This window comes from Protopterus annectens, chromosome 11.part0 (genome assembly GCF_019279795.1).
Source record: "Protopterus annectens isolate FY-2018-M chromosome 11.part0, PAN1.0, whole genome shotgun sequence".
Classification (NCBI taxonomy): Eukaryota; Metazoa; Chordata; order Ceratodontiformes; family Protopteridae; genus Protopterus; species Protopterus annectens.
In genome coordinates this window covers 1,451,861,009-1,451,884,801 of record NC_056745.1, presented here as the reverse complement: position 1 = coordinate 1,451,884,801, position 23,793 = coordinate 1,451,861,009, and the positions used below count along the sequence as shown (strand labels likewise).

The 23,793-nt window shown below is 39.5% G+C and overlaps 1 protein-coding gene across 1 annotated transcript in view; it reads right to left on the bottom strand.

Annotated features, from left to right (window-relative positions):
• The window catches only part of PTPRZ1 (protein tyrosine phosphatase receptor type Z1), a 1,642,174-nt gene that overhangs the window by 246,530 nt on the left and 1,371,851 nt on the right, over positions 1-23,793 (bottom strand). Inside the window, exon 22 of the mRNA XM_044088744.1 lies at positions 19,394-19,557. Coding sequence (XP_043944679.1) covers positions 19,394-19,557 — 164 coding nt within the window. The remainder of the gene's footprint in view (positions 1-19,393; positions 19,558-23,793) is intronic.

Genomic DNA, 23,793 nt, shown 5'->3' with positions numbered 1-23,793 from the left:
CCCTGCACCCCCGCTACATTATATATACTAAATCTGAGATCGCACTACATTGGGGAAACAGGTATATTCCCTTATCCCCACTACAGTGCTCTTTTTATTTATTGATGGTTCGCTGAACCAGAATTTGTGAAAGTGCACTTTTGTTGAAGTGCACTTTTGAGAAAGTAATGTCGTACTTTTCTTGTTCGAAATAATGATATTTTGATCAAAAAAAGTAGACCCATAGAAGATATATATATATATATATATATATATATATATATATATATATATATATATATATATATATATATATATATGGGTCCACTTCTGAATCTCGAAATACTGAATTTCAGTATCTCGAGTCCAGAATGCCTAAAGTCCACAAAAATGAAAATGCACTTTATCGACACTCAAAACACCAAAAAAATAAAAAAAAAACAATGAAAGATCCAACCCTCCCCCAACATAGCACTACCTTATGTTTAAGCAGGGGGGCAAACTCCACTGCACACCCCATACACCCCCGCTACTTATATACACCACCTCCTAGGTCGCACTAACACAAACCTACTCTTAGGCGTCCTACACTCCCATTGAACACTGTCACACTTATACCCACAAGAAACACACACACTACAAATATACAACCATCACCATTGTCAACACTTACACACACACACTCTCATCTACCTCCCCTAACCTACTCCTTCAATTTACCCAGAAACTAAATCAACCACAATTTTAGTCAAACCCTTAGAAAATACAAACCTACCTGAATCTCTGTAAATAAACACACATCAGCTGCCATATACACAACCTGTAAAGCACAAACCATTAAAGTGACAGCATACTACATAAAATATACCACACAACAAATACTACATAGTTGGGAAACTCAGATTCGACAAAATGCAGTTATGCACAACTGCAGTTTTGGCATTCTGGTCTCGATATACTGAAATATATTTCAGTACTTCGAGATTCAGAAGTGGACTTACATATACATATAAAATGTATACATATATATATATATATATATATACATATATATATATATATATATATATATATATATATATATATATATACATATATACATATATATATATATATATATATATATATATATATATATATATATATATATATATATATATATATGTATATATCTAAAAGGTTTACCTTTACATGTTTGAAAGTCAAAATGGCCGTACATGCACATCCGTGAACCAGATATGCAAATTCTATAATGCCGAATTACCAAAATGTTATAAAATAATCTAATTTCGACATTTCCAAACACACCGCCGCTGAAACAAGTGCTACCATGGGTCAAAAGGGTCGTAATTCAGCACTTCAGTTTTCGTGATTTTGGAATTTCGCGATTTACACTTTGCGGTAGCAGGTTCGAAGATTTGACCTTTAAACATGTAAAGGTAAACTATATATAAACCTTGAAATTGCATCCATCAGTCGGCCTTAACGTTGAACTGATATCTTGAAAATTGCAACAGTGAACAAGCAGGAAACTTGCAACTGAATACATTGACTCCAGTAGTTTGATATATTTGACATAGCAAGAGGTGATGTCACTCACCCAAGCTTTGCACCGTAATGTACCATGACACTCTAGAGTCAATGATAGATCACTTTTACTATATTATAGTCGCTGGCCAAGGAAGCCACTTGAATTAATAAAGAGGAAGATTTTAACACAGAATAATTACTCACGTATTTCTTTCACTGTAGAAACATTTAAGAACGAGGAAGAATTTTACCAGGCCTGTGATACTAACTAATGATTTTTTCTTCGGTTACTAGCTGCTCGATACCTCTTTCAACTTGCTGGTTTGGACAATATAGGCTTCCTATCATTCCAAGCTTCAGATTTACTGAGATTTTGTTGATCCACCGATGTGGATATCTTAGCAAGCAAGAAATTAGGGTATACGCAAGGCCATTATTCGAGTGATCCACCTAGTGAATTTTGGTTTAATTTTCTCAAGCAATCTGCAAATTAAGCCTGGTGTTTTAATCCTCCAAGACAGTAATTAGGGTGTTAAACAAAATCAGATGGTGAAAGTCAATTGGCATGTGTGTAGGAAGGCAGGGTAGGTAGGGAAAGAGATAATGGCAAAATGTGAGACTATATTATAATATAAATGGGTAATAATGTTGTTCAGAACTATGTAGGGCTAACTGGAAGGTATAGCTGTTAATGAAAACACCTGAGAGAGAAAAGAAGAGGAGAAAAAGTGGGATTGTTTGAATTTTGAATGATAATAATAAATTTGTATTTCTGTTTCATATTACATCTAGAATGTTGAAAAATGTTGATGTTACATTGAATTTTATGTAATGGCATGATCACTATAGCAGCACGATCAGCTAACACAGTGAGCCATATACACATACACACACACACACACACACACACACACACACACACACACACACACACACACACAAACAAAATCACAAAAAATATTAAGGAATATAAAAAATACATTGCTTCCTTACAAACTCATAATTATACAAAAATATATAATTGTTTACAAACAAATAAAAAGAAAATAAGAAAACATAATACTATTTGAAAAGATTTGATAAGAAAAACAGAGTGAAGAAAGTTGAAACAGTAACTAACTAAAACAGGCATAACAGGTAGTTTGAGTCAGTAATACTGAGCAAAGCAGCAAACTGTTATAAATAATTCAGTAATTATGATTTAGATGGAGATGCTGTTAATCCTTTGGCCACTCAGAAGACAGAAAAGGAAGACAAGTTCTCTCCTTTGAAAAGATGACTTATAGGGTTCATAAACATATGCGCAGTTGTATAAGTGCATTTCATAGTTTCACCTACTCCTTCTGCCATTTCCAGGATTCATAAATCTTGTTTGTAGTACTGACAGTTGGCATGCAAAGCCATTGTCTGTGAATGATGCACAGGAGTGCAAAGTGCTTTATGAACCAGCACTACCAACTGAGTCACTGTGCATTGTACATTACTCTGCTGCACTGTACTCCTCTATAATGTCACACAACAATTCTTAAACTCCTTTATTCCCATCATGCACTGCACTAGTGGCTAAACCAGTATCACTGCACATTTGCACTGTACTCCTCTATAATGTCACACAGCAGTTCTTAAAGTCCTTCATTCATATGCATGGAGGTGAAGCTGGAGTCATTGTCATATCATGAATATTAAAGGTCCTGGTGTTGTGATAATTTCCATTTGCAGCAGCTCTGGGGCTTCACTGTGTGAGGAGGGGCAAGAACATGTGAAACAGAGATGGAAAGTCTGCCTAGCTGATTGGATAGACCGTAACTGGTATGAACTTTCCATCTTTCCTACAGAAGAAGGGACTTTAACTTTTTTTTTTCACAATGCAGACACCAGATAACTTTGCTAATTAGCAATACTTAGGCAGGTAAATGGGGATCAAGTTGGTCAACAGAAGCACACCATTTGTATGGACATAAGGCTAATCCTGTAAGTTACCCCATTTGGAACCACCTGTACATAGATGGTGGGAATTTTGTACAGTCTTGGCACTCGTATGCATGAGTACTCTTTGCATGGAGTACAATGGGTACACAATGAGTACTCTTTGCATGGAGTACAATGGGTACACAATGAGTACTCTTTGCATGGAGTACAATGGGTACAAAATGAGTACTCTTTGCATGGAGTACAATGGGTACACAATGAGTACTCTTTGCATGGAGTACAATGGGTACACAATGAGTACTCTTTGCATGGAGTACAATGGGTACACAATGAGTACTCTTTGCATGGAGTACAATGGGTACACAATGAGTACTCTTTGCATGGAGTACAATGGGTACACAATGAGTACTCTTTGCATGGTGTGCAATGGGTACACAATGAGTCTCTTTGCATGGAGTACAATGGGTACACAATGAGTACTCTTTGCATGGAGTACAATGGGTACACAATGAGTACTCTTTGCATGGAGTACAATGGGTACACAATGAGTACTCTTTGCATGGTGTGCAATGGGTACACAATGAGTACTCTTTGCATGGAGTACAATGGGTACACAATGAGTACTCTTTGCATGGAGTACAATGGGTACACAATGAGTACTCTTTGCATGGAGTACAATGGGTACACAATGAGTACTCTTTGCATGGAGTACAATGGGTACACAAAAGGTTCAACTATATTCAAGGTTTTGCAAACTCATAACAAACACTATGTATCAGTCTTTATGGCAGTATACCAGGAGATAGTTGGATGTCAGAACTGTGAAAAAAAACTTCTAGATCTCTCGCCTTCACGCTTACAACAGTAATGCTTGAACAAACCTGCAAAATGCCTGCTGTAAAGTTTAAATTTAAATCAGGTCACCTCACACTTTCACTTTCCATCTAGCCCTGCTACTAGGTGAAGTAGGCTTTGACAGCTGAAGACAGGGACTTATCATGGAAGGAAAACAAAAGGAAATAGATTTAGAGATCTAATTGGAGATTGTCTGTTATAAGACAGGGTTGCCCAACTTGTCTTCCTGGAAGGAAACAAAAAGCTGGACCTTTTCCCCAAATATCTTTAGTTTTATCAGGGTAGAATCTAAGTTGTCGGTTCTGTGGATTTGGAAAGAAGGTAGGAAAATGTATAACCTGGTTGATAGACAATTCATTTACCATTGTGAGTATGAAAGAAGGGTTAATCCTTCATGGAACCCTGTCCTTATGGAAGATAAGGAAGAGAGGGATGGCCATAAGAGCTTGCAGCTCACCCTTCTGGCAGAAGTAAGGACAGCCACTAAACAGCTTCCCAAGTATAAACCTTTAAGGAGGCAGAAGCCACTGGCTCAACAGGTAGCAAGGGGAGCTTTCAAAAACAAAATTGAAATGGAGGAGGGGGGGTAGCTTGCCTATGTGGTTTCAATGAAGAATTCCCTTTAGAAACTGTTTGACTTCAATCCTAGATAGCAAGAGAGGAATTTAGTGACAAGTAGACAGAAATAGTTAACAAATGTACTAATTTGCTAGGTATGAAACCCTGACCCAGAATCAGATCATCTAAGAATGATTTAGCACCTGGTTCCCCATGAACGTACAGTGCACTGCTGGAGAGAGGTGGCCCTCTTCCCATCCACGCTCTGACTCAGTCATGAGCGGCACTCCTTGTCGATCTTGTGGCCAGCTATCCCTGGCCAACTGGAGATCCACAGCATTATTGTTATATTTAGGCAGGATTCTGACTTAGAGGTGTTCAGTCATAATACTAGAGATGGTAGGTTCACACCATTGGCTCCACAGCCAAGCACATACACAAAATGTCTGAACCCGCAGTTCCCCTCATTCTGAACAGGATTACTATTGCAACAATACATCATCAATAGGGTAATACTAACCTGTCTCATGACGGTCTAATCCCAGCTCACGTTCCCTATTAGTGGGTGATCAAACCAACACTTGGTGAATTCTGCTTCACAATTATAGGAAGAGTCAACATTGAATGATCAGAAAAAGCAAAGTTGCTATGAACGCTTGGCCGCCACAAGCCAGTTATCCTTATGGTAACTTTTCTGACACTTCCTGATAAAACGGAAAAAGCCAGAAGGATCATGAGGCCCCAATTTCACAGTCTGTAGTCATACTGAAAATCAAGATCAACTGAGCTTTTGCCCTTCTGCTTCAGCTCCACAGGGGGTTTCTGTCCTCCCTGAACTCACCTTAGGACACCTGCATTACTCTTTCACAGGTGTACTGCTCCAGTCAAACTCCCCACCTGACACTGACCCTGGAACGGGTCACATCCAGACACCCTGGCACTTGGAGTCAAAAATGCTCATCCCCCCCGAGTCACTCAGTAATTGAAAAAAAAAACAATAAGAGTAGTGGTATTTCACCAACAGCTGAGTCCTCCCACTTATTCTACACCTCTCATGTCACTTCACAGTGCCAGACTAGAGTCAAGCTCAATTTGGTCTTCTTTCCCCACTGATTCTGCCAAGCCCATTCCCTTGAGCTTGAGCATCAGGTGAGCTCTCTGAAAATCTGAGGAGAGGGAGTAAGTCTTGCGCCAGGCTGTACCCATATACACAGAAGGTCTCCAAGGTGAACAGCATCTGGCATGTTACAACAATGTAGGTAAGGGAAGTCAGCCAGCCAGATCCATAACTTCGGGATAAGGATTGGCTCTAAGGGGAATTTAGTGGCAAGTAGACAGAAATAGTGAACAAGCATGCCTTTACAGAGGAATAAGCTAGTCCAGTTTTGAGTAGCTCTCACAAACAGGGCACAATTGTAGGGACCCCCATTTGAACAGATTTTCTTAAGGCACCAAATAGAGAATATTTTACATTTGGAGATGTAAGATTTTCCAGTGGTAGATTTTCTTGCCTCCTGGAGCACTTGAAGCACATCCTTAGAAAACTGGTGTCTGAAAGGAATTAAGATTCTATCATCCACAGCATCCAGCTAAGAGCCTACAAGTTGGGATTTAGTAGAGAGACCTTTTTCTGTGTGAGTAAGTCCACTTTGTGAAGTAAATTGTAGTGATGGCCTCTGGCTAGGTGAAGAAGAAGTAGGGGGAACCAGTGTTGTCTGGGCCAAAAGGGAGTCACCGACAAGATTTTTGGTTTGTCCTGCTGTATCTTCAGTACAACCTTTGGGAATTAGAAGAAGGGAGGGTGTAGAGTTACTTCCCTCCAGTGGAAAGATATGGTGTCTATTAATCCAGGCTTTTGAACAAGGAGTACTGGAGCAAAAAAACTTGAGCAGTCTGCTCTGAGTGGAGGCAAATAGGTTTATCTGAGGGATAACCCATCTGGGCACTATGTCTAGGAAGACCTTTCTGTTTAACATCCACTCATATGGATCTTCAATGGATCTGCTTAGAGAGTCTGTGACAACATCGTCTCCAGCGGGAATATAACCAGGCTTCAGGGACAGATGTGCTTATATAGCCTGTTCCTAAACTGGAAGAGCTAGCTTGCACAGCTGGTAGGATGTGGACCTCCCACCTGTTTGCTGATGTACCACATGACTGTGGTGTTGTCTGTGAAAATCCCAAGAGGCCCACAGCTCCTTAGATGAGAAAATATAGGAAGGGAGTGAATAAGGGACTTCATCTCTTTTACACTGATATTTTTCCTTTTCTATTTGAGGGACCACTGGCCTTGAACTGTTGAAGTGCCTGTCCATGCTCCCCAAACCAGATCTGATGCATCCATGTGCAGATCCTTGCTGAAAGTGTGTGTGTGTGGGGGGGGGGGGGAGTCCCAGATTAAGTTGCATTTGAGAAATCTAACACTGTAACTCTTTCTTCAAAAAATGCAGAAGAGGAATTTAGAAGTCCAGTGAGTGACAGTGCCGAGACCAAAAAAATTTCAGATAGCAGTGGATCTTTCTCATATGTAGCTTGGCAAATGGTATCACAAGAATGGTTACTGCCATGTATACCATGTCTTAGAATTTCCCTTCCCGAAATAGACTGAAGGATAAGTAGTGATTGTGAAGAAGGTGGAGATGGATTGGACTTTCTTCTGGGGGAGAAGAATTGTCATCAGATGCAATACAGGAACATCAGGTCTTGGTAGGGGGTCAGAGAATATTTCTCAAGATTGAGGATGAACCCCTGTCTTTCCAGAATGAAGATTGTGAAACTGAGTTGCAGACTTAGGGTGTCTTGTGTTGTGGTCTGAATAAGAAGGTTGTCCAGGTATGGGAAAATATGTATTCCCTAAGTTCTGCAAAAGGCAATTGCTGGGGTGAGGCACTTTCTGAAAACCCTGGGAGAGGTAGATAAACTGAAGGATAAAGCAGAGAACTGAATGTGTGATGAAAAAGCAGATAATATGAGGAATTTCCTGCAAGGAGGGGTGAGTGGAGATATGCAGGTGCAGTATGTATACTTCAAGTCAAGAGAGATGCAGACTAGAAAGGTATGAGGAATGATAAAAGGAAGTATAGTTTGCAAGGAAAGCATCTTGAAAGATCATACGTCCAGAAAGATATTGAGGTGGAATAAGTCCAGAATGGGCATCCAAGTGACCTATTTTCAGGGAATCAGAAAAAGTCTTGAATAAAAGCCTTTTCCTAGGTGCTGCTGGAGCTCTTTGGTGCCCTGTGTGAGAATATGCTGTAAGAGAGGTGGAAAGAGTTGAACCAGATTGGAAGGAGGTGGGTTAATTCCCCTTAATGATGGAAGTTATTTGCAAGAAATCATGTAACCATGTTGAATAATGGTTATCACCCACTTTTCTGTAGGAATGAAATCCCAGGCTGGAACGGACAAGGTCAGTCTTTTTGACAATTGAATTCCTGGAATGACGAGGGAGCAAAGGGGGCAGCAGATAGTCAGGTGGACGCTGATTTGTCTGGAAAAGGAGCTTTTCCAGATTTAGCCTTTCTGATTTCTTTCACATGCAATCTTTTCCTGGGTTGTTTCCTGACCTTCTGTGGGGGCTTCTGTTCCCTGTGAACTAAGGAAGTGGACTTAAAAAGTTAATTTGTTTAATACTTAGGAAATGAATTGTGAAAAATCTGTTTAAAGTCCTGCATAATTGTACCCTTCTCTTGCAAAAACTTGAAGAGGTCTGCTGCAGAATGGCCAATAAGAAGTCCCTATGAAGGGGAGGCATCCAAAAGCCTAGCTTTAATATCCTCAGGGATGGACTGTTGGTGAAGTCAAACAAAACTTGTAATATCAGATCTGGTGGTTGTTTTCTCTGGAAGAGATGTCTGCGGCATCATAGCTGCATTTAATGTAACACCTTGCAACTTGTGTAGCTTGTCCAAATGTATAAACGGTATGTCGCTTAGTGTCAGAAGCCTCAAGGTTAGCCATAGATTTATTTAAGCCCCTAGAATGGACATGTATTGTCTCATTTGAGTTTGGTAATTAAAGGCCTTAAAGGCCATGGTGGAAGAGGTGTGGATTTTTTTTTTACTATACCTGTCCATGGTCCTACTATTGCTGCATGATGGCAATGCATTAACAGCTGGCAGAAGCCTAGCAGATTTATAAGCAGGAGGATTTGCTACATATTTTTTTGCAGTGAAACGTCTAGTCCTCAGGTACCTTGTAGGACATATCAGGCTTCTAGGGAGCTGGAGGCTGGGAATCAGGACAATTTTAAGTGGATGCAAAAGCATCCAGGAAGGCCTCTAAAACTGGAGGAACAGGGAAGGTGCAGGAGTCTCTTCCTCCAGCAAGTTACAGTATCTTTTTGTCGGTCAGTCACATGTTTGTATTCCTATTTATATTGCTGCACCATCTAAGTGAAAGTCTCCCCAAAAGAAATTTCCTTGATGGGGGAGTCAGGGGACAAGATGGTCTTATTATCAGAAGTGAACTGTCCAGCAAAATTATTTTGTGATTAGTATGCCAAAGAATCTTCATCTGAACCAGATTCTTCCTCCTCCTCCTCAGATGAGCATTCATATTGTCTCTTCCCAGGGGAGTAGAATGAAAAGAAGGGGACTTCAAAGACAAAATGACCTTCGATAGGCCCAGTGAAAATTCAGCCCATTCCTGTAATTGAGAAATTTGTATAGGAAAAACATGTTTGGATTTCTATTTCTTTTTCTTTGGGGTGACATCAGCCCTTACAAAGCATGACAGGTCAGAACCCTGATGGACTTTTTTATAGAGTGGAGCACCTCTTCTATAACAAGGATTTGAAGTTAGCCCTTGGTTCCACTTGTCAACCATATCAGTATGAGCAGTCTCATTAGGTATGCAAGAGTCAGACACCATATCTGCCTCCAGCAGGGTCATGGAAGTGGGTGCCTGGAAATATTAGTATGTACAGCAAATTCCTGCAACATCTCAGTGTGAGGACCTGAATCAGACTGGACAGTCAAAGGTTCAGGCCTAGTCTTCCTGAACAACTTCTTCTTTAGTAGAACTGGGTCTTAGGAATGAACAGTTGGGCAAACTTTACAATATTTGTAATTGTATTCAGCCCCTGAACAGGAGTGGAGGTCTTTATTAGGTATCTACCTACCAGTCACACATCCCTACCTTAGAAGACATTAACATACCTTTTTGAAAAAATACAGGAATAAAGAAGGTTCCTCAATGGGTCACTTATCTAAATAAGTGTAGGTAATGGCAGCAGCAATGACAATATGGAGAATAGAAAAACAGGAATGAAGATCCTGCATTTGGACTGGGAGTAAGATAATCTGAGGGGCTGCACTCCTCCATCTGCTTATGTACCCTTACGGCCACAGAGTGAGGGCATATGCCAGCTGTATGAGCATATAGAAGGTGTCTGACTGGCTGGACATCTGTTTACCATGGTGAAATAACCCATCAGTTATTTGAATCCTGCAACAGTGATCTAAGGAAGGATATCTGGAGATATCCTACAGCCATTTCCTAAATGTGAATCAAGCTTGCAGTACTGCAGTGCTTAAGAGTTTTAAATTGATGCTTGTCAGTGTAAAATCTTGAACGACTTGCGCAGCCCATTGAAGTCAAATGGCATTTGTTGCACTGTTGCAGGTCCACCTGTAAGAGAGAAGTGGTACTGTAGGCAGTACATGGAGGGAAGTCACACTCTTGTGCAGTATCAAGTCCCACATACAGGTGCCGTTGTACTGCCAGAAGGGAGCTGGTATGTGTGTGTGTGTGTGTGTGTGTGTGTGTGTGTGTGTGTGTGTGTGTGTGTGTGTGTGTGTGTGTGTGTGTGTAATGTACAACTCCAAAATGTTTTGGCATTGCAAGCCCAATTCTTTTTTTGGAATCAGGCGTATGGCTTTGCTACCCATCACTCACATATGCCAATTGAAATTTGGTGGACTTTTTAGTTTCCAGACTGTGAATAAGTTACCTGGTCAGTGTGCATCTCACCCCCACATTAGTTCCTTTTTAACAATACCAGCTATGGTCAGCCATTTGTACAGGATTGGATAAAATATCACTGTCTTTCTCTTATGTCGTACAGGGTCTCCAGCATCCTCACACGCAGGGAGCATTTAATCCTGCCTACATAACATATTTTATTCTCTTATCAACAACATAAACTAACCTCTTCATTTGACAAGTCACATGTTTGCTATTGTAATATATAACCCCTATGTGTGCATGTACAAAGCTGACAGGTTTGCAGTTAAAGATGAAAATACTGAACAAAAGGATGCTTTATTTCTTTTTTATTGCAAACATTGTTACGTTTTAATATGTGGTATAAAGTTGCATATGAGGTTATAGAATAATATGGCTGCCTGCTATGTCCCACTAATAATGTTAATCAAACTTAATAATGACCAGTTACTTTAAATATTTCAACCATTTTCTTTGGTAGCCATATTGCATGTATTGATAAAAGACAGTTGAGTCTGTTTTTCATTAATACAACTGTTAAGAGAGCTCTGTGAACTTTCGTTAACTATTGTCACATAATAAATGGACACAATTCACAAGGTTCATAATCAGTTATAAGCTTTATAAGTAGACTTTCAGCAGATCAGTTAAACAACTTCTCTTCAAGAAATGTGTCTTTCACATTTCAACTTCAATTAAGAATGTACTTTTATTATCAGAGGAATTCTCAACCAGTATTTTAAAATGAGAATAATGCATATTATTAGTCGTATATTTAGGATGATAGCCGCTCCTTTTAAAAACATTTTCATCTCAAAATCCTAAAAAAATCTATTCTTACTTTAATAAAAACTAAACTACAATAAAAAGTAAATTAATACAAGGAATACATTTATTTTCTCTTCAATGCAAAACCAAAACGTCAGAGACTGAATAGAGAAAATATGGAAAAATAATCCACAAAATGATATTGCTAACATAAATCAGTCCTCTAAACAGAAAATATGTTCACATCAGAATAATAATAAAAGATAAATAATAATAAAAAAGTTAAAATAAAAAATACAAATTAAAATAAAACCATTTCTGCTCCAGGAGTCTCCTTACTAGTGCCTGCCAACAAAAGTAAAGACATAAAACTCTAGTGCTTCACAAATCGAGGAGCACACCAGAAAGTAAAACAAACAATACTTTAAAATGATAGCTACTCCTGCTATGAAGATACAAGTAGGAGGAGCAACAACAGCAGGAACATAATAAAGAAAATGGCCTCTCATGGACATGGCTTCCTATGTGGAATTGAAGGCCCTATAAGCTCCTTGCTAGTATCTTCCCTCAAAAATAAAGAAACATTTCTTGTGCCTGTCTTAACATAAAGAAACACTTCTTGTGCCTGTCTTAACATAAAGAAACACTTATTGTGCCTGTCTTAATATAATGGGAAATAAAGCAAGCGACATTTTAAAATGATAGCTTCTCCTGCTGTGAAAATGCAATCAGAAGAAGCAATAACAGCAGGAACTTAATAAAAAACTTTTTAAGATCAGTCTTGAAAGGTGTTTTATATCTTCAGTTTTATACCAAATGGCAGACAGAAACACACACTCCCTTTACTCCCCAGTGTCTATTGACTCTTGATGACAAAATAAGAAAGTCCAGTGAGCTATGCATTAAATGATAATCTATATCACACTGTTTACTGATCACCCATTCCTTCCCTATGTGCAATCTGCATTTTCAACGCAGGTACTTCTAAGTTTCCATATCTGCAGAAGCCTTTATTCATTTAGTCACTCATAGGTTCTTGGATAGTTACAAGACATGCAGTCCAGGAGACCATTATGAAGCCTAGCCCAATTTTCCAATTTCCCCAAAGCATGGTCTGGTTACATGACTTACTCTATGTCATACAGAAGTCAAATGCAGGCTATCAGAATCAAACTCTGCACTGCAGGAAGCAACACATTAATAACTCCTAATTTTAATCCTTGGACCTAACAACCATTCCATAGTAGTCTATGCATTTGTAGCTTTTCATTATGTATTGCAAAATAAAAACTTCAAAATGTTATTATATGTTGTTAACAAGTTTCTGTATGGTTTCCTTCTCTTCCAAAATTCTCCTCATAAAGAAGCACCACATTTATACACTACCCTTATCCCTTTAGTACCTGCAAGCTTGCTGCAATATTTCTTCCTTCTGTCTTCATTTCTGCCACTGTTTTGCTTGGAATCAGAGTATATAAATTAATCACAGACTATCACTTCCTTTTTAGCGTTTTTAGCTCTGTGCAGGCTTGGACGGACGATAGTGTACTCTTTTCATTTACGTTCCATGTTTCTAGTTATACAGGCTTGGTTAGGAGGCCTCTCCACTCAGTTATTTTTCACCCAATTTGCCAGAAGTCTTATTCCAGACTGTTTCTTTCTTTTATAATGCTGATTATTTAGTACACCCCCCCCCAAAAAAAAAACATAACCCCTACGTCTCCTGAAATTTGGGGTTGATTACTTCCCAGCTGGATTTTTGGTATTTGTAGCAGTAATTCAGCACCTCCTAATTTGACTTTGCCATTGGACAAGATTGAGTTCATTGGTGACTATAAAGAGTAGGACACTTTCTTATTTGCAATGGTGATGGACAGGTTGACAGATGAGATCAGACAGGAGTCCCCGTGGACTATGATGTTTGCAGATGACATTGTGATCTGTACAGAGAGTAGGGAACAGGTGCAGGAGACCCTGGAGAGATGGAGATATGCTCTAGAGAGAAGAAGAATGAAGGTCAGCAGGACTAAGACAGAATATATGTGTGTGAATGAGAGGGAGGATAGAGGAATGGTGAGGATGCAGGGAGTAGAGGTGGCAAAGGTGAATGAGTTTAAATACTTGGGATCAACAGTTCAGAGTAACGGTGAGTGTGGAAGAAAGATGAAGAAGAGATTACAGGCAGGATGGAATGGATGGAGAAAAGTGTCAGGAGTGATTTGTGACAGACGAGTACAAGTAAGAGTGAAAGGAAAGGTCTACAAGAGGGTAGTGAGACCAGCTATGTTATATGGGTTGGAGACAGTGGCATTGACAAAAAGGTAGGAGTTAGAGCTGGAAGTGGCAGAGTTAAAGATGTAAAGATTTGCACTGGGTGTGATGAGGGTGGACAGAATTAGAAATAAGTATATTAGAAAGTCAGCCCAGGTTGGAAGGTTTGGAGACAAAGCCAGAGAGGCAAGATTACTTTGGTTTGGACAGGTGCTGAGGAGGGATGCAGAGTATATTGGGGAAAAGATGCTAAGGATGAAGCTGCCAGGTAACAGGAAAAGAAGACGGCCTATGATAAGGTTTATGGATGTGGTGAGAGAGGACATGCAGGTGGTTGGTGTGACAGAGCAAGATGCAGAGGACAGGAAGAAATGGAAACAGATGATCAGCTGTGGCGACCCCTAACGGGAACAGCCGAAAGAAGAAGAAGAAGGAGAAGTTACAGATTAGGACACAGCATATTAGTTAATATAGGAGTGGACAGGGAATAGATGGTGCCACCTTGATTGACATCCTGATGTGGCTGTCAGTTAACTGTAGTGGCTCTGCTTTGAAGGTTAAATGCTTTCTACACAAGGCAAAAATGACGGGGAAAGGGAATGCAAAGGAAAAATAAATCAGAGACAATATTTAAATATCATAGTAATTTACTTAAGAAGTTAGCAGAACAACAACTTTTAAAAGAATGTGCAGTTTGTGGCCAATAATAAGTCTGAAACAATAGTCTCCAGCATTACTGATTGAATGCAATGCTCAGTGATTTATGAGAAAAATCAAAGAATCTGATTAAGGACAGGGCAAAATGAAGCAAAGCCAGGGGCAGTTGAGATATATACCTGCTCTAGGAGAAACACTCTGAATAAAGTGACTTTTAAGTGGGTGGCAATCTTCATGCATTCCTATAGCCACATCTTAGCCACGTCACACTGGTGGCTGCACTTGGCACTGCACATTCTGGTGTATCCTGAAATATTTTAAGGACAAAGAGTGTAAATTTTTATTGGGGTCCACATTTGATTATTCTCTTGTCCGCCAATTATACAGGATTTATAAGGGAGAAGGGACTTACTCTTTGCATTAATTAGCCCCAAGTCTAGTTGATTAGTAGATAAAAGAATATTAAATAAAGCCACGGATGTTTTGGAATGTTGGTCATTTGTTTGGCTTGTGCTGATGCTATCAGAAAAAAGAAGGCAGACATTTGTTTCCAGTCAGAATCTGTCGTCATAGTAATCTCAGCTTTATGACTATTGTTGGAACATTTTGTAATCATCAGACATAAATACAATCATAAAATAGCAAGACAGCCAAAAATAAATCATATTCAGCTAATGCAAAACACTAAAAAAATTTTTTTTCCAAGGTAGGAGAACAATCCCCTATATTCCTTGATGTGGGAGGCTATGATCTGTATAATTCTGCTATTTAATATATGCACTAACTCTGATATTTCTGCATCACAGAGAAAACAGAAATCTCTGAGGTACAGCAATCTTGATATTTAAATGTAAAGGCTGGGATTTGCACATTAGAGATTGCATATCAGATTACTGATTAATAATACGTCATATTCAGGCCTGACTCCCAGTAATCTTTTCAGATTACATAACTTGTCTGATTTACAAAGAAGCCTACGAGCCTCAATCTGGTATTTTTCAAGTCATACAAAGTAATCATTTTATAGAAGCATTTGCTGTCAAAGGGCTTTCGGGCAGAATCTTGCCTTTTCCTGCACCATTGCCCTTCTGTTTGTTGTACCTTCTTCCTCCTGTGTATTCACTTGTGCACTGCCATTGGGTTTCATGCATTTGTCATGTGTTCACATCTATTTCTTATAAATATCTAACATCTACTGCTCATAAACACTGACCACACTTGTTATTCCATTTAAATGCATATTTCGCATAACTAACAACCATGAAAATTAGGGATTACACATACCCAAAATATGAGTATTGTCTTAGACATGCATCAGAAGATTAAAATAAACAGTTTTTCAAAATAAAGGATGTGCTTTGCAGTTGGTTTCTTTGCTATACTAATATTTAGGAACTTAACACTTTCTGTCTTACGTTAAGGCCTTTATTTAGAAAACCCTACACTTAGTCATAAGGGTAGTTGTGGTTAATTGTATAGAATAATCGTGAGTCTTAAAATTCCTGGGCACTAAATATAAATAGCTTGCACTAAGCTTGGAAGCTCTTTAGAACAGCACTCCTCTAAAAACATAACAAAAACATTTTCATATTGTTGATCTCAACAGCAGACAGCTATGTGGCTTGGAAATCCATCCATCCATCCATGCAAATATATTCTAAATGCTTGCCCTGGTGAAGGTTGTACTTTTGGAAAGACAAGCAGGGTGGACAAGGCTTCAGTAGCCCCTGCAACTGCCTCCAACTAATCCTTTTGTATCCCGTGCTGTTCTGATTGATATAATCCTGCTAACATCTTCAGCGACTGTCCAGGGACATTGTCTATGGAAATATTCAGGGGTGCATCCTAATAAAGATTACAAAACACCTGCGATTAATCATCTGAACATGAAGGGATAGCAGCTGCACCAGCTACCTCACAAAAGGCCCTCATATAAATAATCTCATCCTTCCAGTTACTACCCAAAGCTCAAGTCAGAAACAAGTGCTGGGTACATAGACTGATGGGTAAATTTAGAGCTTTACACTGGACCTCTTGCTTTACCACCACAGTTTTGTACAAAATCTGTAATATTGTTTGCCTTTATATTCATCTTCTGGACAGCCTTGCCATCCCTGCTACTGTCAGTCACAAACAAGAACTCAAGATATATAAACTGCTCTACCTGGAGTATATGCCTCTTCCTCACCTGCAGACATCAGTCCACTTTTTCCAGACAAGATCCATGACCTCCCATTTCGTGTTATTGTCTCATAGACCTTATGGGCAGTCAGTAGCACTTCAATTGTTTGAGCCTAAGAGGACAACATCATCTGCATAGAACTGAAGTTCAACCCTCACATCCAAAAAATAGATGCTCTCCAAATCCAGGTTGTGCCTTAATACCCTGTCAATGTGTATCACAAATAGGTAGGAAGACAGGACACACTCTTCATGGAGCCCTGTGTTCACCTTGAATGTGTTCAGTGTAATGCAATGAATATGAGCATAAATCTTACCCCTCAAGTAAAGGCTCCCTATTACTCTGTCACAGACGCAGGTTGTCAAATGCGTCTTTGTCGAACTGAAAAGCACAAAAAGGCAAAATATCGAAGTAGGTTTTTAGTGAATTCTTTCCCTGGGAAAGAATTTGTTTGGCCGCTTTTGCTACTTTGCGTTTTCAGCATTGTAGTGCAATCTTGGAGTTGTTATTTTTAAGTAGGGGGTGGGGGTCACAGCCCCCCACATCGGCGAGTGTGGAGGGCTTTGTAATGTTTTACATTTTTTTTTTTTTTATTTCGGAACAGCAATTATTTTCCCTTGAAAAAAAAATCACTGTTCTGAGGTTTCGACGTTGTAAGCTTTCACTTACATGGGGTCAATTATGTGTCTTTTGCTCTTCTGAGCATGCGATATCATAATATAGACCCCAAGTAAAGGCACAAAGTGGCATTCACCAGTGGTCCTGTACTATAATAGCATATTCTACAAGGCATTTCAGGGTGCACAGTCATATTTCTTCCAAGTTGACAAAATACATGAAGACAGTATCTTTAAACTCCCATGAAGCCTCCACTATCTCTCCTATGAAAAAACAGTTGATTAACTTATCCTGGCCAGAATGGAATCTGAATTAACCTTCATTGATCCTTTTGAATGAAAGACTAAATAACTGAATGGACTTTCCTTTCCAGACCTCTATTCAAGACCTCATTGCAGGTGTTATAACAGTTATAGGATATTCTGATGGATACTACAAAGGATGGAAGCTCTCAAATTAAAGAAAAGGCCTTCCATTTTACTACCAGTGAAGAGAGATCTCCAGATTTGAGTGATGCATATCAACAGGCAAGAGGTAGCTATAACAGTTGACAAAGGGGAGGCCTGGATGTGAGAGGAGTTTAACAGACATATGGAAGTTTGTCACTGCACAGCAAATTCTTTTCTATCTGAGCCATTTACTTCCACCACTGATTTTTGTCCTTCTTCCTCCTGTATGGACCCATATATTTCTTTTTCCTGGGAGTGGCAGATTCATATTATATCCGTCTTGATAAGTGGAACTCATTGTCCAGGGACTGAGTTTTTTTGTGACACACCAAAGTGAGCTGCTATTTCGCAGTCGGTGAGGATCTTGAAGGAAGGATATCATATTGCTGACAAGTTGAGGGTTTTAGTGTGCATAGGGGCCAGTCATATCATATTGCTGACAAGCTGAGGGTTTTAATGTGCGTAGGGGCCAATAATATCATATTGCTAACAAGCTGAGGGTTTTAGTGTGCGTAGGGGCCAGTAATATCATATTGCTAACAAGCTGAGGATTTTAGTGTGCATAGGGGCCAGTCATATCATATTGCTGACAAGCTGTGGGTTTTAGTGTGTGTAGGGGCCAGTGATATCATATTGCTGACAAGCTGAGGGTTTTAGTGTGCGTAGGGGCCAGTGATATCATATTGCTAACAAGCTGAGGGTTTCAGTGTGCTTAGGGGCCAGTGAGAGCTGATATCTTTGTGGAGCTATGCCATCGCATGTATCACCAAGCACAGTATGCATTTCCAGCATATCCTCACTGCAGAGTGATTGACTGCTTGCCTTGGGGTCCAGATAATAGTAGTCAGTCACAGAAATCCAAACTCTTCACCTGGATTTGACAGCTGGTAATTTGTTATTCATTCCACCTCTTTCCTGCCAGCTTTACCAGGGCCCAATCAATGATTGAAACCAGCACAATACTGTGAGTTCCATTTTGGAATCATAAATGGAATGTAGTTCTCAGAAATGCAATGTGTAATGAAGTGGTCCTGTGTAACTTGAAGCAAGAATCCTAAAGTATTGAAACAGTCAGTGCTACTACTGCTCTAGAAAGTCTGTGGTGTCTCCAGTGAGGAGGTTACATAGCATTCCAGCATCTCTGTGGGGTTTGCAACACAAACACGACTAATTATGTGAATTGGTGTTCTTCCCAATGGCTCTTAAATGTGTGTGTGTGTGTGTGTTTGTGTGTGTGTGTGTGTGTGTGTGTGTGTGTGTGTGTGTGTGTGTGTGTGTGTGTGTGTGTGTGTGTGTGTGTGTGTTCGAGGAGGGTGGTGTTAGGAATGATGGCATAGTAATTACTGTACTGGCTAAATGTCTTAATTTTATTTTTCTTTTCCCTGATAGAGATGTGTGGAATGTGGACGTTAATAATTATTGTGCTGGCTGGAAATCATGATGTTATTTTCTTTCCTGTGAAGCTCTTGTGTCCCACATCATTACTGCTTTATCCATCTTTCAGCTTTAGCTGTTAATACATTCTAAACTTTTTATCATATAAATTTATACTTTCTAAACAGTCCATAATTGCCTTTAGGAAGACACATGTTGCAGATATAAATCAGACATTTTTTGTTCATATTAATTTGAGTTCTACAGGAATACATACCTGCAATGTACGACTACAGGGCTTGAATCACTGCTTTTAGCTGAGGATGATTTTCTCACAAATGTTAGAACTGGGAGAGTATATTCTGGAACACCCATGTCGGGCCACTGAGTATAGTGATATTGGCTGACAGTGCGCTCACTTTGTCTTCCTTTTTGTGATCCCTGTAAATCACACATTTGAAAAAACAAGACAAGGACACTTGTTTGTAAGATATGAAGAGTGAAAGCAAGTAAAATTAAACAGATTAATAATGTTATGTACTTAAATTTAATATCATTAGCAGACCGGAGTTCTGCTGTGGCCACCCCTAACCAGGAAAAGCCGAAAGACACAACAACAACTTAAATTTAATATAGAGACCATGAAGCAAAAATCATCATTTCATGGAAATTTCTAATTGTTACAGAATAATTTTAATGAAATGCAATATTTAAATTTGTCATCATTTTTAATCACCTTAACTCTCTGGTATTATGCTATATTAATACTATCCCTATAGTTCATGTAGCATAGCTCTGTGTTTATAGCACACGCTCATAAGTTCCTGATTGAGGTTGTCCCTTCGAATCTAGACATGCTGTCTCACGCTTTTTATTTTCATCTCACCTGCTGTCATGCTTATAAGTGGAAGGAGCACACAAAGCACTCTCCAGAACATCTCACTTGTCCAATATATCCCACCTTACCCATATCTAGATAAGGAAATTTAAAGACTTGTTGAGTGTCAGTTATAGGACAGAGTAAGCAAACTTCTGTTACCTGAGGGCATCACTGTCAAACATACCAGTCCAGGCTTGTTAAAACACAATGATATCTAGCTGTCTTAACCAAATTGTAACTTACAGTGTAATATGTTACTTGGCTGGTAATTCCATCTCCCTGAATTTGAAAATTCTTTCCCACCTGCTCTTTTTCTGTTATTCAGCTCAGAAATTTTTTTTTCCATATTTTCCTAAGGTATTACAGCTACCATGTTTGATATTCAAATCAAGTATGCAATAAAGGAGCATTTCATATCCCAATACATTGGTGCACACACAAAGGTAAGATTTGCAGGGATTTTTCATGTTCATGGAGATAGTCCACTTATGTCCACTTTACTAATGTGAACTGCACTGTAGTACTGACACTAAGGTAGCTCAGTTTTTGAACCTGAATATCATACCACTAATGCTAATACAGAGGGCACACAGTACTGCAGATGCAATATCAGTGTCATGGGCTGGAACATGGCCTGTCATGCCTGGTTATGGACAGTATTTTTTGTTCTACCCATGGGAACCTCCTGAGTATTCTCTAGTAATGTCCTATAGTTTCACTACATCCCTGCCATGGGTCAGAACCAGTTCTTGACATGTCTAGCTGGCTCAGTAGATGCCAGAAGTGATCACAGCAACTTGAGACCTCAAAGATTTCTAACTAAGAAAATTCAGGGTCTCTAGCACGTCTTATATGGACAGACCGAAGTCATTGTCACTGAACTCATTAGTGCATAGATTACTTAGAGGCGACTTATGTCTGGTTTACAAGGCTATCTCTGACCCAAATCTAATGGAATCGATGCACATATGTAAGTCAAATGGGACTAGAGTAACCCGTTCTGGAGACCTCAATCTAGCCTGTGACATAAAAAGGATCTGCTGGAGATACAGATGCGTCTTTCAGAGGTTGCCACTCCTCTGGAATAGGCTTCCAATCCATATCAAGCAGAGCCCCTCCATGACCCTGTTTAAGGGCAACCTGGACAACTGGATGGGAAACCATAAACTTCTGCTGGGGATTGCCCCAACTTCTTTCCTGGACATGGGTTGTCTTTGATAGAAAAACCTTGGGCATAGACAGTATCTCTCGTCTTGTATTATATTGGGATTTAATGGATGGGCTTGTAAAGACCCTCAGGTCAATGGCCTAGTAACATCCTATGAATCTATGGACATGGGGTACCCCAATCTCATTCTTGCAGAATGTGACCACTGAATTCTCAACAGCTAAAAAACTGCACATTAGCAAATGGGCACATAGCAGCATCCCAACTGCACTGCTGGAGGGAAGTAATCCCTAACAATCAACAGTCATACAGAATGCAAAGATACCAGCTTCACCTCCCCTTATATCTATTGACTTCTTTGCTCAAGAATTCTGGACAAAGCCAAAATAATAGAGAAACAGATGCCCACAATCAGGGATAATTCTGGCATGCTACTCTAACTCATTTTAAAAGTTAATAGAAAATAACAGGGTTTGCAACAACATACATTTTCTGAACTATAAAAAGGATGAAACTGTAATTTCCAGCATTAATGATCCACTATAATCCTCAGTTATTTACCAGGAAAAAAAAAACAGTTATGAAGGACAGGGGAAAAACATGAGGTAAAATCAAAGATATTTTGCAAAATCAGGGACAGTTGAGAGGTATTCCTCCTGTAATCCTACCCAACAATGTAGTGTTGCACTCAACTGTCACTGTATCTTCCTCATCTGTGCAAGTGCTAATTGCATTGCTATGGCCAACTTTAACTTGTTTGGATATATTGATATCTGATGTACACTTCCATCTAGCCATGATCTGCATTGGCTGAGTGTTGTGCAGCCTGCATAACATTCCTCCACAGTGTTTGTGCCATGACGCATCATTGCAGAGCACATACCATCATTCTGCCAGTGCTGCAATGCATTGCACTGATTGCTATTGTGGCTGTAGTTCTGTGCTACATTGCATTCCCTTGTATCGCCTTCATACCCTGATACTGATGATTCTGTTGTATCACTTGTGCAATGTCTTGCCATGGTGTTATCCTACAGTATCATCAGTTATCTATAGGCCACTTTGTATAGCATAGCACACACTGCAGATATTTCGCTGCCTATGTCAGTACTATACTGTGGTGTTCCACTCAAGATGTCTAAACAGTGAAATCTATCATTCAGAAGTCTGAATACACATTCCATAATGTTTCTGATTTTAACATGGGCTCTGTTGTACTGTGGCCCATGAGAAGTAAATGGCAGCTGTCATTTGTCGTTCAACAGCATATCCAGCATAGCGTAAAATACACAAGACACAACATTATACATGGTTTGTTCCCCACATACATGGTAACTGTCTGTATAGACCATTCATTCAGCAGTACATGTGCACATAGCAATGAGGTGACTCTGTAGGAAATCAACTGGAACTGATCAGAAGTGTACCGTTGGTGGCACAGTGGCAAGCATAGCTGCCTTCTAAGCAGTTGACCTAGGTTTGATTCCTGGCCAATGCAAGAAGTCTGTATATTCCCAGGATTGAGATTGGCATAATGGTTTAGATGTTTACCTCACAGATGCAAAGAACAGTGTTTGATTCTCACCTTTGAAAGGGAAATTGGCTAGGCTTAAAATGATCCATAAAGGCAGATAGCCTAGTGCTTACCTATGAAATGTGAGAATCATATGAACTGCAGCAGTCCATCTGCAGCTTGAGGAGTGGTAGCCATTTCTGTTTGTGGCCCTCTGTGCTTCTGAGCCAGGTTAGGCCTTGACTTTAACATAGGTGCAATCTAGGATGCTCATGACCTCAGAGAAGCATGCAGTCTCATGAAATGCATGCATGGTATTGTGTTTTTCCTCTGGTAGGTTTTTGAGGTAGACATGCTTCTCCACATTTTTTAGCTTAATGTTAATGAACTGGTTAAATATTAATGATGTAGAAGCCTGTAATATACTTAACATGACCCTTATTATGTTCCCTGTAGCTGGAAAGGTCATCTCTAAATATAACTTTGTGTCCATTGGAAAATAGGCACACAACACATACTCACCAATTCTGTTTGTATGTGATACAGTTTAAATAGGTCCTGTAATAGATCTCTGTTCACTCTGAAGTGATACATTATCTGCAGATCTGACAGATCTTGACAGTATCATAGATGGCTATTCTGATGCCCAGTGCTGTTCTCTGATCTGGCACCCTCTCGATTTGAGGACCCCCAAATAAAGGCTCTTTTCTACTTAGAAAACTTAAGCCAACTTCTTGCTATAGCTTATAACAAAAAAAAGTTCCAAAGTGTTATAGTCCTGACCACAGATGCAGTACCAGCCTTCATTTCTGAATGCTGGTACTACACTACTGACCAGTTGGTATCTGTCAATTATGCGCCCTAATACCTTGCACCCAGGGCAGGTGCCTCTTTTGCCCTATCTTAGCTACACCTCTGAATATTGATATGTGAGACACCCCTATATCATTTTCACCTGCATAGTTGTCCATGATGTACAGCATTGCCAACATTGGCTGTAATAGTGGCTACCAACACGTGCTGCTGAGCTATTGCTGTTTTATGTCTAACATATGTAATCCATAAGTCAAGGTGCTCAAATATAAGTGAGAGTGGGTGTACAATGCTGCTATTTCA